Source organism: Lampetra planeri, chromosome 11, assembly GCF_965212315.1.
Source record: "Lampetra planeri chromosome 11, kcLamPlan1.2.h2, whole genome shotgun sequence".
Taxonomy (NCBI): Eukaryota; Metazoa; Chordata; class Hyperoartia; order Petromyzontiformes; family Petromyzontidae; genus Lampetra; species Lampetra planeri.
In genome coordinates this window covers 14647675-14661239 of record NC_136117.1, presented here as the reverse complement: position 1 = coordinate 14661239, position 13565 = coordinate 14647675, and the positions used below count along the sequence as shown (strand labels likewise).

At 55.4% G+C, this 13565-nt stretch overlaps 1 protein-coding gene across 5 annotated transcripts in view; it reads right to left on the bottom strand.

The window, feature by feature from the left end:
• Positions 1 to 13565, bottom strand: part of LOC144721393 (FYVE, RhoGEF and PH domain-containing protein 2-like) — a 53938-nt gene that overhangs the window by 10848 nt on the left and 29525 nt on the right. For 4 of the 5 annotated variants that reach the window (XM_078598987.1, XM_078598984.1, XM_078598988.1 and 1 more), the window contains exons 4-7: positions 13226 to 13538; positions 4743 to 4817; positions 2237 to 2382; positions 1044 to 1200 (exon numbers count right to left, since the gene is read on the bottom strand). In XM_078598987.1, coding sequence (XP_078455113.1) covers positions 1044 to 1200; positions 2237 to 2382; positions 4743 to 4817; positions 13226 to 13538 — 691 coding nt within the window. The remainder of the gene's footprint in view (positions 1 to 1043; positions 1201 to 2236; positions 2383 to 4742; positions 4818 to 13225; positions 13539 to 13565) is intronic. The other variant, XM_078598986.1, reaches the window with a different exon arrangement.

The window sequence follows — 13565 nt, the reverse complement described above, 5'->3', positions numbered from 1 at the left end:
GCCAGCCTTTATAGGCGCTCGTGAACAGCACTTGCTTGCTCCAGCAGTCAGCTAAAGCCTATACGGGGGACCTTTGTCTTTGTGTGCATGCGCGTGCGTGTGCGTGTGTGTGACAGACAGGGGGTCGTTTGCGGTCCGTTTCAAGGTGGCACATGGCGGGGCCGTGCCAAGCGGTGGTCACCGCATCGCGTGCTTTCGGATGCGCTTCTGCGGCCGTCTGGAACGCTCTTCTTTCTGATATTAGGAAGCCACTGGCGCTATGCACTTTTAAATCAAGATTGAAAACGAATTTCTTGAGAACTGCTTTTTGTGTTTAGTTTGTAGTCCTTCCCCCCGCACCTCCGATGAGCACGGTTGGTAATGTACGGTGCGAAAGAAGTTCAACATACACACACATACAGAGGTCTCAAACCAGGAGGGCTCGGCACGTGCTGTTTGCGAGCAACGTGGAGATGTGGCTCTGGCTACAGCGAGTCCGACAAAGGCAGGGGGGGTTGTGGGGGGTACGCCCCCCACACGGAGATGGAGCAATGAAATAAAACGCGTGTGCAGGCAGGTGCCAGGTGCATTGTTGCATCGCAGGACTGCGGAGTGGGTCGGGGGCCGTGAGAAACGGAAGTAGCGGGACCCACGCTGCGTCAGCACGTGCGCGCGTGCGTGTGTGCGTGCGTACGTACGTGTGCGTGCGCATGTGTGTGCGTGCGTGCGCATGCATACGTGTGTGTGTACGTGTGCGTGTGTGCATGCGTGCGTGTGTGCGTGCGTACGTGTGTGCGTGCGTGTGTGTGTGCGTGCGTGTGTGCGTGCGTACGTGTGTGCGTGCGTACGTGCGTGTGTGCGTGCGTGCGTGTGCGTGCGTACGTGTGTGCGTGCGTGCGTGCGTGTGTACGTGCGTGTGTGCGTGCGTATGTGTGTGCGTGCGCATGTGTGTGCGTGCGTGCGCATGCATACGTGTGTATGTACGTGTGCACGCGTGTGTGCGTGTAAACGTGCGTGCGTGCGTGTGTGTGTGCGTGCGTATGTGTGTGCGTGCGTGCATGCACCTGGATGTCGAGGACGATGTCGGCGAAGCGCGACGACTGGGTGGTCCAGGTGGACACCAGCTTGTGGGCGTCGTCGAAGTTCTTCACGTAGACCCCGTACATCTTGAGGAACGGCGCCAGCTTCTGCAGGATGTCCCCGATGCGCGGGTTCGTGTCCCTGGGGCGGTGAGGCGGAGACCAGGTCACGCAGGGGTCGTGGTAACGATCAGGACTCATTAAACGTCCCTGCTTGCGATGCAGAGCCTCGGGCTACGTGTCTAAGCCACTCCAGTCTTCACGGCCCACCATGGTTACGCCATTTTGCATTTGCCAATCTTCTCGGTTGACGTGCAAGTTAGGTTCTTGCAAATGAAGCCGGGGCGATGGTGGCGGCACTGCTACGTAGGGCCGCCTGTAACCCAGCGCTGCGGAGGAAGCAGCGAGGGTTGGTGGATCGCCGCGTGAATGTTGTGAAACTCCCTTCCCGCGGGCGCATGAGGAGGTTCCGCTCTGCCCTGGCTCGCCGGGACACGGCGGTCCAGGAAGCGTGGAATCATCTCCACCTGCCTCATCCGTATGGGAGATAGAGCGTTGCCCCCTCGCACACGCGTCGGTTTTCTCCGGGCGCTCTGGTTTCCTCCCACGTGTACTATCAACACAACTCATCATTAATTGGCTGAAAAGCATCTTCATCCACGCGCGCCTCCGTGTGGGGGATTGCGCAGCGTTTATGAGATGCAGTGCCATAAATGTCACTGCCATAAAACGACCGCAATAATATGTATTAATACACACTGCACTTGCCTGATGATTGGTAAACAAGACCAAAGTAGAAACACACACACAGTCTCTATCCTAATTTGGTCGCGAGATGTTAACTACCTCGCCTGGCATGCAGGAGGTTGTGGGTTCAATCTCAGCCCTGACGCCTGCTTATATTTGGAATTTGCATGTCTCTCTCCCCGTGGTCGTGTGACATTTTCTCCGGGCCCTCCGGTTTTTCCCTCCGCATTTAGAATCGACATCACGCGTTTACAGTATTTGGCTGCTATACATTTCCACGTGATAAGCCAACTTCGTTGCGGCCAGGTCGCTTCTGAAAAAGAGCTGTACAACAGCTCAGTGGGCCCATCGTGGTCAAATAAAAAGAGTCTACAGTTTTATTATGAGACTGCAACCGCTGCCCGCGCCAACGCCGTGGCCGCCGCACGCACCACTCCTGCATGCGCTGCTCGAGCTCGGGCAGCAGGAAGTCGCGGTGGAAGCTGTGGATGGAGGGGAGGTTGGAGAAGAGCCGCGACACCACCTCCACCGGGAACGACCCCTTCTCCGCCTCCTCCCGCAGCTGCTTGTGGAACACCTGCGGGGCGACCCACGGGCAGGGCGGGTGACAAACTCTTGACCTCGAGAGACGGCGGGGAGAGAGGTCGGATCATCAGCTCGCCGGTTCGTCCGCTCTGCGCGCCATTCTTACGGCATCGGGCAGCCCATCGGCGTTGGTTCAAGTCAGCCTGTCTCTGTTGATGAGACACTGACTGTTGAAACCAGTCTTTGCCGATGAACATCAGGTAACTCCCCAGCGTTGTTTCAAGCCAACCTGACTGCTGATGAGGCAATGAATGCCTAAACTGGCCCAGAGTTTTGCTTGCGTTGACTAGCCAGTGCTGCTAAACGTATGCACTCCCAGATGGCCGTGTGAATGATGGGATGTGTAAAGAACGCAGTGCTGTACACGACAACGTCCCTCATGATGCTGCGCGAGTCTCGTGGTGCAAGGCTCTCACGAAGGGAGGAACCATCCCGGGTCCCTCTTGCAAGCGACGCTCACCCGGCAATCTTGAGTTCTCATCCCGTTAACCAGACACACTCCGCAGTGGGGGGGGGGGGGGGGGGGCAATCTGGACATCTGTGAAAAGAGCTTCATAGCTCATCGGATTCCTCCACTCTAAATAAAGATTCTGATGCTGCCCCGGTCCCTTTGCTTCACTTTGCATGCAATACCCCGCAGTGTCCACCAGGAGGCGCCCCTCCCACGGCAGAGTGATGGAGGGACCCCTGACCCGACCCTTCTGTAGGTGCATGTGCAGGTGCCGAGTGTAGGTGTCGGTGCAGGGTGCTGGGTGTAGATACGGGTGTAGGTGCAGGGTGTAGGTGCAGGGTGTAGTGGCAGGATGTAGGTGCGGGGTGTAGGTGCAGGGTGTAGGTGCGGGGTGTAGGTGCAGGGTGTAGGTGGGGGGGTGTAGGTGCAGGGTGCAGCGTGTAGGTGCAGGGTGTAGGTGCGGGGTGTAGGTGCGGGGTGTAAGTGCAGGGTGTAGGTGCGGGGTGTAGGTGCGGGGTGTAGGTGCAGGGTGTAGGTGCGGGGTGTAGGTGCAGGGTGTAGGTGCGGGGTGTAGGTGCAGGGTGTAGGTGCGGGGTGTAGGTGCAGGGTGTAGGTGCAGGGTGTAGGTGGGGGGGGTGTAGGTGCAGGGTGCAGCGTGTAGGTGCGGGGTGTAGGTGCGGGGTGTAGGTGCAGGGTGTAGGTGCAGGGTGTAGGTGCGGGGTGTAGGTGCGGGGTGTAGGTGCGGGGTGTAGGTGCGGGGTGTAGGTGCAGGGTGTAGGTGCAGGGTGTAGGTGCAGGGTGTAGGTGCGGGGTGTAGGTGCGGGGTGTAGGTGCGGGGTGTAGGTGCAGGGTGTAGGTGGGGGGTGTAGGTGCAGGGTGCAGGGTGTAGGTGCAGGGTGTAGGTGCGGGGTGTAGGTGCAGGGTGTAGGTGCAGGGTGTAGGTGCGGGGTGTAGGTGCGGGGTGTAGGTGCGGGGTGTAGGTGCGGGGTGTAGGTGCAGGGTGTAGGTGCAGGGTGTAGGTGCGGGGTGTAGGTGCAGGGTGTAGGTGCGGGGTGTAGGTGCGGGGTGTAGGTGCGGGGTGTAGGTGCGGGGTGTAGGTGCGGGGTATAGGTGCAGGTGCAGGGTGTAGGTGCGGGGTGTAGGTGCAGGGTGTAGGTGCAGGGTGTAGGTGCAGGGTGTAGGTGCGGGGTGTAGGTGCGGGGTGTAGGTGCGGGGTGTAGGTGCAGGGTGCGGGGTGTAGGTGCGGGGTGTAGGTGCGGGGTGTAGGTGCGGGGTGTAGGTGCAGGGTGTAGGTGCGGGGTGTAGGTGCAGGGTGTAGGTGCGGGGTGTAGGTGCGGGGTGTAGGTGCAGGGTGTAGGTGCGGGGTGTAGGTGCGGGGTGTAGGTGCAGGGTGTAGGTGCAGGGTGTAGGTGCAGGGTGCAGGGTGTAGGTGCGGGGTGTAGGTGCGGGGTGTAAGTGCGGGGTGTAGGTGCAGGGTGTAGGTGCAGGGTGTAGGTGCAGGGTGCAGGGTGTAGGTGCGGGGTGTAGGTGCGGGGTGTAGGTGCGGGGTGTAGGTGCAGGGTGTAGGTGCGGGGTGTAGGTGCGGGGTGTAGGTGCGGGGTGTAGGTGCGGGGTGTAGGTGCAGGGTGTAGGTGCAGGGTGCAGGGTGTAGGTGCAGGGTGTAGGTGCAGGGTGTAGGTGCAGGGTGTAGGTGCAGGGTGTAGGTGCAGGGTGTAGGTGCAGGGTGTAGGTGCAGGGTGCAGGGTGTAGGTGCAGGGTGTAGGTGCAGGGTGTAGGTGCAGGGTGCAGGGTGTAGGTGCAGGGTGTAGGTGCAGGGTGTAGGTGCAGGGTGTAGGTGCAGGGTGTAGGTGCAGGGTGTAGGTGCAGGGTGCAGGTGCAGGGTGCAGGTGCAGGGTGAGCACCTCATCCAGGAGGCTGAGCCTCTTCACGTAAGTCCTCTCCGTCTCCAGCAGCTCCATGGCGGTGAGGTGCAGCTTCTGGAGGAGGGGGAACCGACGGGGGGACGTCGTGACGAGGTCGGCGAGGTGGTGGCCGTGCCAGGTTCACAGTGGCCGTGCCAGGTTCACAGTGGCCGTGTCAGGTTCACAGTGGCCGTGCCAGGTTCACAGTGGCCGTGCCAGGTTCACAGTGGCCGTGCCAGGTTCACAGTGGCCGTGCCAGGTTCACAGTGGCCGTGCCAGGTTCACAGTGGCCGTGTCAGAGACACTCGGACAGGATGGCCGAGGTCCTGGGTTGGGATCTGGGTCTGGCTGCCTGTGAGTGAACCGCACAGACGCCTATGGACGGACATAACCCCGTAGACTCGCACAGAGACCCATAACCCCGTAGACTCACAGAGACCCATAACCCCGTAGACTCGCACAGAGACCCATAACCCTGTAGACTCGCACAGAGACACATACACCCCGTAGACTCGCACAGAGACCCATACACCCCATATAGACGGAGCTGTGGTCCAACCAGGTTCTCAAGGGTCGCCAGTTGATGGCCTCAGTTCGATTACCAATAACTCGGAGGTCGATTCACAACACGCTCCTGACTCACATAGAGAGCCACAAACCTACAACGGAGACCCATAGTCTCACAGCGAGACCTACAGACTCACATAGACAGCCAGTGGACTCACACAAGAGAGCCAACGACCTACACAACAGACCCATAGACTCACAGAGAGACCTATACAACAACCGCCATTCCCCACTAAATGGCGGTGACGTCACCACGGCGCTTGTGCCAGGCTATGTGCACGTTAAGGCCACGTGATGAGACCTGTACACTCACACAGAGACCCACAGATTTACACAGACCGAGTTGTGATTAAACCGGTTCCACGAGTGTAGTGAGTTGGTGGCACCAGCCTGGTCACCTATGAGTGCACAAATAAGCCCCCCCCCCACATCACTTCGAATTTGTTTTCAAAATGCCAATTTGTCTGTCACGTGGCACACAAGAATCTCTGTGGCTGGGCGAGGGGCAAAGCGTTGCCCCCCCCCCCTCTTCTGTGGGGATGAGAGGTCACCCTCAGGAACCCCCGACAGGAGTTCTATCATATCTACTTCCACGGACCGTTCTCGAACACGAGGTGGTGATGCGCCGCTCTCTTTGAGGGTTCCAAACGGATCTGCCGTCACGTGACAACAACAGCGCTAATTAGGGAGGCGATTTCAAATAATAATTTTACGTTATTTTATTATTATTATTTCTCAAGATTGTGTTACATGTTGCTGCCTCTCGTGACCGGAGGGATTTACAAACCCATTCCATGCGCCACAAAGACAAATATCCCCTGTGTAGCCTTCACAGAGTTCTGTGAGAGAGCACCTATGAAGGCCGGCACGGCACACGAGGGGGTGGGTGGCCAAAACGACGCCCGACCGCCTTTGTCTCCTTCGTGGCGATGTTTACACAACGCACCAAGTACTCATTTGAGGCTGAGTCGACCTACGGGAGGCGCTGGACCGATTCAGATAATCGTCACTGGTGTTGGCCGTGAATGGGAATCGAACCCGGGTTCGTAGCGGAGCGGAAACCGCTACACTACATACGCCACACAGACACACACAGACAAACAGCAGACACACACAGACACACACACAGACAAACACAGACACACACAGACACACACACAGACACACACACAGACAAACAGCAGACACACACAGACACACACAGACAAACACAAACACACACAGACACACACAGACACACACAGACACACAAAGACACACACAGACACACACAGACACACACAGACAAACAGCAGACACACACAGACACACACAGACACACACAGACACACACACAGACACACACAGACACACACAGACACACACAGACAAACAGCAGACACACACAGGCACACACACAGACACACACAGACACACACACAGACACACACAGACACACACAGACACACACACAGACACACACAGACACACACACAGACACACACAGACACACACAGACACACACAGACAAACAGCAGACACACACAGGCACACACAGACACACACACAGACACACACAGACACACACACAGACACACACAGACACACACAGACACACACAAACACACACACAGACACACACAGACAAACAGCAGACACACACAGGCACACACAGACACACACAGACACACAAAGACACACACAGACACACACACAGACACACACAGACACACACACAGACACACAGCAGACACACACAGGCGCACCCGGATAAACATTCATTGTGAAACTAGGAATCAGTTTGATTACAGCCGCAATGAATCGGCATCTGGGGGGTAATCTAACGGGGGTGGCTCTGCTGATGAGACCCTGAAGGTCGGGACCGGTCCCGGGGTCGCTCGCGGGAGCAAGTGCTGATGGTGGATAGCGACGTTGGCTATTGAAGGCCAACAGGCTGATGGTCCAACTCGCGTGTTGACTTATCTGTTACGGCGCAGCACGAGACTTTGTTTGTTCTCATCCATAATGAACTGGGGACATGCGGGGGGGGGGGGGCAGTGTGATCCCCCACTCCCCACCGCAGCCCCCCCCCCACCCCATCCATTGCTTCCGTGTTGACCAAGTAAGGTTGCCGAGTACACAAGTGTGGATTTGACAGCATGCAAATAATACTGCACGAGTCCACCTCCTCGCGTTGCCTCCAGCAGACTGGGGGGACACGTGGTCTGAGCAAGCACCAATGAAGGCCGGCACAGCACACACAGAGACACAGACACAGAGACACAGACACAGAGACACAGACACAGAGACACACACACAGTAGACACACACACACAGATACACAGACACTCCTCAGAGCCCCAAAAAGACACACAGAAACACAAATGGTACAGAGACACCAACATACAAAGACACACACACAAAGACCCGCACCAAAGACAAAGGTTCCCCGTATAACCTGATAGACTGTGGCGGCAAGTGCTGCAAACGAGCACCTATGAAGGCGGGCATGGAACACGAGGGGGTGGGGTGGCCAGCACCACGCCCGGCCGCCTTTGTCTCCCTAGTGACGATCTTTACACACCCCACCAGGTACTCATTTGAGGTTGAGTGGACCTAGGAGATGCCCAGGACGGGTTCAGATAATGAATCAGTCACCGGTGTTGGCCGTGAGCGGGAATCGGGTTTGTAGCGCAGCGCACTCACCGCTACACTACCGCTCCCCACGTACTCACTCAGACAACACAAAGACACACAGACAACCTCACACACACACACAGACAACCTCACACACACACAGAGAACCTCACACACACCCCACCAACTCGCCACCTGTGTGTGTCCCCTCCCCGAGTCTCGGTGTGCACACAGCCCCGGGACTGCCGAGTCAGCATCGTGGCAGCCCCGAGGGGAGGGGGGGTGGCTGAAGCACAAATAACCCAGACCCCCCCCCCCCCTACTCATCACCCCCCCCCCCTACTCATCACTCCCCCCCCTACTCATCACCCCCCCCCCCTACTCATCACCCTCCCCCACTTCCCCGTCCAGGCAGAGTCGCCCATAGGGGGGGGGGGGGTGGTGTGGGGGGCCCGGGGCAAACCCCATCCTGTGTGTGCCTCCCCGCGACGCCTTCAAACTAAGCCGTGACGTCGAATCGCGGAGCCCCCCCAAAGCGTGGGGCCCCCCCAAAGCGCGGGGCCCGGGGCGGTCGCCAATCACGTCTCACGGTTGGTATCGGGGCTCAAGGGGCGTGGCCGTGATGGTGATCGTGATGGTGATCGTGATGATGATCGTGATGATGATCGTGATGATGATCGTGATGATGATCGTGATGATGATCGTGATGATGATCGTGATGGTGATCGTGATGATGATCGTGATGATGATCGTGATGGTGATAGTGATGATGATCGTGATGGTGATCGTGATGGTGATCGTGATGATGATCGTGATGGTGATCGTGATGGTGATCGTGATGATGATCGTGATGATGATCGTGATGATGATCGTGATGATGATCGTGATGGTGATCGTGATGGTGATCGTGATGATGATCGTGATGATGATCGTGATGATGATCGTGATGATGATCGTGATGGTGATAGTGGGCGCCGCGACGTGAGTGTGTGCGGGTACAACGCGAACGTGCGGGTGAGGGCTATAGATAGGGTTCGAGATAGGGGTTGGGGTATGGGTAGATATCGTCAGGGTTAGGGTTGGAGATGGGTGGGGTTAGGGGAATCGTTGGGGTTAGGGGGTGGGGCTAGGGTTGGCCTGTTTTGTTGATGTTAGGGTCAGGATTATGGTGAGAGTTCTTGTTAGACACGAGGATTCGGGTGAGGGAGAGGGTTTTGGCTATAGGGTTAAGGTTACCGTTGGAGTAGGGTTTGCATTTTGGTTAAAGATAGGGTTAAGATTATGGTTGTACGTTGAACTTCTTTCGTACCATACATGACCAACCGTGCTAATCGGAGGTGCGGTTGGGGCTGGGGATCGGTATAAGGTTGGAGTTGTGGTTAGAGAGCAAAGCGAACCTCGTGGTTGGGGTTAGCCACGTAGATTAGGGTTGGAGTATGGGCCACGATTAGGATTATGATAAGTGACCGTCTTAAGAGTTAAGGTTAGGATTAGGGTTGGAGACGGGAATGGGGTTTGGGTGTTAGGGTTACGGTTAAGGGTTAAGGATTATGGTCTAGGAAAGGGTTAGTCACATGCTCTTGAAGTATTGAGTCTTTGTACCGAATTTAAAAAAAGCCTCTTTCTTGTTCTTCTGCTTGCCGACCCCTGGTCTGGGATTAGGGTGGGGATGAGGTCACCACGGTTTAATTTCCCACTGAATATTCTGCGGGTCGCCAGTGTCGACTGGAGTAGGTGGGCAGGTGACTCGAGTCGCGGCCACAGTCATAGCGAGATGTGGGCATACTGGGTGTGGTGTGCCGGGCGTGGAAAATATGTTCTGGATCTCTGACCCAGACAGAGGCGGCTTAGATGAAACCCTGCCTGTAGTCATCGTCTTTGTCTCCGTTCATCTCGTTTGTATTGTCCCACTCGTTTGTATTGTCCGACTCGTTTGTATTGTCCATCTCATTTCCATTGTCTGTCTCATTTGTATTATATACCTCGCTTGTATTGTGAGTCTCGTTTGTGCCTCACTTTCATTGTCCCACTGGCAGTGTTCGTCTCGCTTGCTCCCACTCGAGCTCGCTTGCTCCAGCTCGCGCTCGCACGCTTCCCCAGCCACCGGGACGAGACAAGGGCCGCCAACAACGAGCCACACGCAACGCCGAGGGATCGCAAACACCAGACTGGTGTGATCGGAGCGCGGATGCGTGGCCAAGGTTTTCATATCGCCTCCTTCGAATTTCCATTTGTCTTCATGAGGGTTCAAGGCGAACATGACAGCCATCGGCCAACTCCCATCATAACAACAGCTGTGAGATGAGCACAATGACCCAAAAACTGGCTCTGCCGGTGGGGCGGAGAGACGGGGGCGGGGGGTTTACAAGTTCACGTCCCGTTCGGTAAAGCCCGGCGAGCCGAGAAGCTCTTTCTCGAGAGCGACTGGGCCGGCAGAATTGCGCAACGCCGTCACACCAAAGCGTCACCCAATTGTTGTAATATTCGGAAGAGGGCCATGAATAACATTTGTATTTTGACCCCCTACCTCGCCCCCCCCCCCCCCCTCCACGGAGTGAGAATCCTACGGGGGTCAAACTACAATCTCACACCGGCGCTAATAGCTAACAGCACCCACGTGCCCCGCGCAGGGCAATCGCTGTACGCGCGCGTGTGTGTTCTGTTTCCACTCGGGGGGAGTGGAGGCGCAGTGGTTAGCGCAGTGCGCGCAGCCAGCAACACGCACCAGAAACCATTACAATAAACCGGTCGTGTGCCTACACCTAGATCGACTCAGCCTGAGATGAGCTACCGTGGCCACTCGCTAGAGGCGAGAGCGGCCCGGCGTACGTGGTGCTGGCCACCCCCTTTGTGCACCGTCCCGACCTTCACAGGTGCTCCTCGCTAACAGCACTTGCCCCAATCGTCGGTTGTAAAACTATACGGGGGATCTTTGTCTTTGTTTGTCTTTGTGTTTTCACACCAGGCGATCGCTCAGAGCCCCGGGGCTGCTTCGCGCGCCCAACACCGGCCTGGTGACGGAGGGGGCGGCGATGATGATGATGATGGTGGTGGTGGTGGTGGTTATAATGATGATGATGATGGTGGTGGTGGTGGTTATAATGATGATGATGGTGGTGGTGGTGATGATGATGATGATGGTGGTGGTTATAATGATGATGATGGTGGTGGTGGTTATAATGATGATGATGGTGGTGGTGGTTATAATGATGATGATGGTGGTGGTGGTTATAATGATGATGATGGTGGTGGTGGTTATAATGATGATGATGGTGGTTATAATGATGATGATGGTGGTGGTGGTTATAATGATGATGATGGTGGTGGTGGTTATAATGATGATGATGGTGGTGGTGGTTATAATGATGATGATGGTGGTGGTGGTTATAATGATGGTGGTGGTGGTGGTTATAATGATGATGATGGTGGTGGTGGTTATAATGATGATGATGGTGGTGGTGGTTATAATGATGATGATGGTGGTGGTGGTTATAATGATGATGATGGTGGTGGTGGTTATAATGATGATGATGGTGGTGGTGGTTATAATGATGATGATGATGGTGGTGGTGGTGGTTATAATGATGATGATGGTGGTGGTGGTGGTTATAATGATGATGATGGTGGTGGTGGTGATGATGATGATGATGGTGGTGGTTATAATGATGATGATGGTGGTGGTGGTTATAATGATGATGATGGTGGTGGTGGTTATAATGATGATGATGGTGGTGGTGGTTATAATGATGATGATGGTGGTGGTGGTTATAATGATGATGATGGTGGTTATAATGATGATGATGGTGGTGGTGGTTATAATGATGATGATGGTGGTGGTGGTTATAATGATGATGATGGTGGTGGTGGTTATAATGATGATGATGGTGGTGGTGGTTATAATGATGGTGGTGGTGGTGGTTATAATGATGATGATGGTGGTGGTGGTTATAATGATGATGATGGTGGTGGTGGTTATAATGATGATGATGGTGGTGGTGGTTATAATGATGATGATGGTGGTGGTGGTTATAATGATGATGATGGTGGTGGTGGTTATAATGATGATGATGGTGGTGGTTATAATGATGATGATGGTGGTGGTGGTTATAATGATGATGATGGTGGTGGTGGTTATAATGATGATGATGGTGGTTATAATGATGATGATGGTGGTGGTGGTGGTGATGATGATGGTGGTGGTGATGATGATGATGATGATGGCGGTGGTGGTGATGATGATGATGATGGTGGTTATAATGATGATGATGGTGGTTATAATGATGATGATGGTGGTGGTGGTGGTGATGATGATGGTGGTGGTGATGATGATGATGATGGCGGTGGTGGTGATGATGATGATGATGGTGGTGGTGGTGATGATGGAGGGGGAAGCTTAGTGGGTGGGTGGGGGTCATCACTGTTTGCTTTGGTGTCGAGTGGCATGTGGCGAGGCGTGGGAGTTGACGATGTTACACGGAGAGCGATCATGACAGTGAGTGTTTTATGACGATGATGCGAATGTGTGAGACGATGACAATGTGTGTGTGTGTGATAATGCTCGTGATGATGATGTGATGTGTGTGATGTGAAGTGTGTGATGTTGGTGAGTGCTTAACAGCACTTGCCCCAACAGCCTGTTTAAGGCTATGCAAGTTGATGTGCGTGTCACGAGGATGTGTATCAAAATTGTCATCACGATCGTGAATGTTTTATGATGATGCAGATGTGTGATAATTATGGTGGACGATGATGGATCTGCTGATGACCGTGATTCGTGCTTGAGGAGGAGCGTGATGACAGCGATAATTAATGAGTCTCTGATGATGATTGGTGCCTTGAACTCTCATAAGGTCACTTCAAGCCGACTCAACCACCAACATAGACGCTGCAGTATAGGGGCAAGTGCAGTTAGCGAGCAACTATGAAGACCGGCATGGCACACGAGGGGGTGGGTGGCTAGCACCCTCGTGTTTAAACATCGCATCATGTACGCATTTGAGGCAGAGTCAACCTAGAGGAGACCCAGGACCGGCTCAAATATTCGCCACTGTTATTGGTCGAGGGCAGGAATCGAACTCGGGTCGCCAGATTCATAGTGCGGCGTGCTAACCGCTACACTACCGCTCCCCCGACACACACAGACAGACACAGACAGATAGACACAGACAGATAGACACAGACAGACAGACACAGACAGACACATACATACATACATACACAGACAGACAGACACATACAGACATAGACAGATAGACAAAGACAGACAGACACACACAACATGGGGACATGCGCGTCGTCACCTGAGCCGCGCTTGCCATCGGCTCCGGAGAGTTCGGCGGTTCGGGTTGGACCCCACACCCGGGAGATCCCGGGAGGCCCTGAGTCTCCACGCCACTGTCCCGGTTCGAGTCCTTGTCCCGGTTCGAGTCCTTGTCCCGGTTGGAGTCCCCGTCCGCGTCCCCCTCGGGGTCCGGCGCTCTGCCCCCGGGCCACGAACCCAGCAGCGACCGCAGCGAGGAGGCGGAGGGCGAGGAGGACGGGAGCGACGGCGACAGCAGGGAGTCGAACTCCTCCGCTCCGCACTCGCCGGTCACGCTCGCGCCGTCCTCCCTGCTGAACGGGCGCCGCTCATCGTCATCG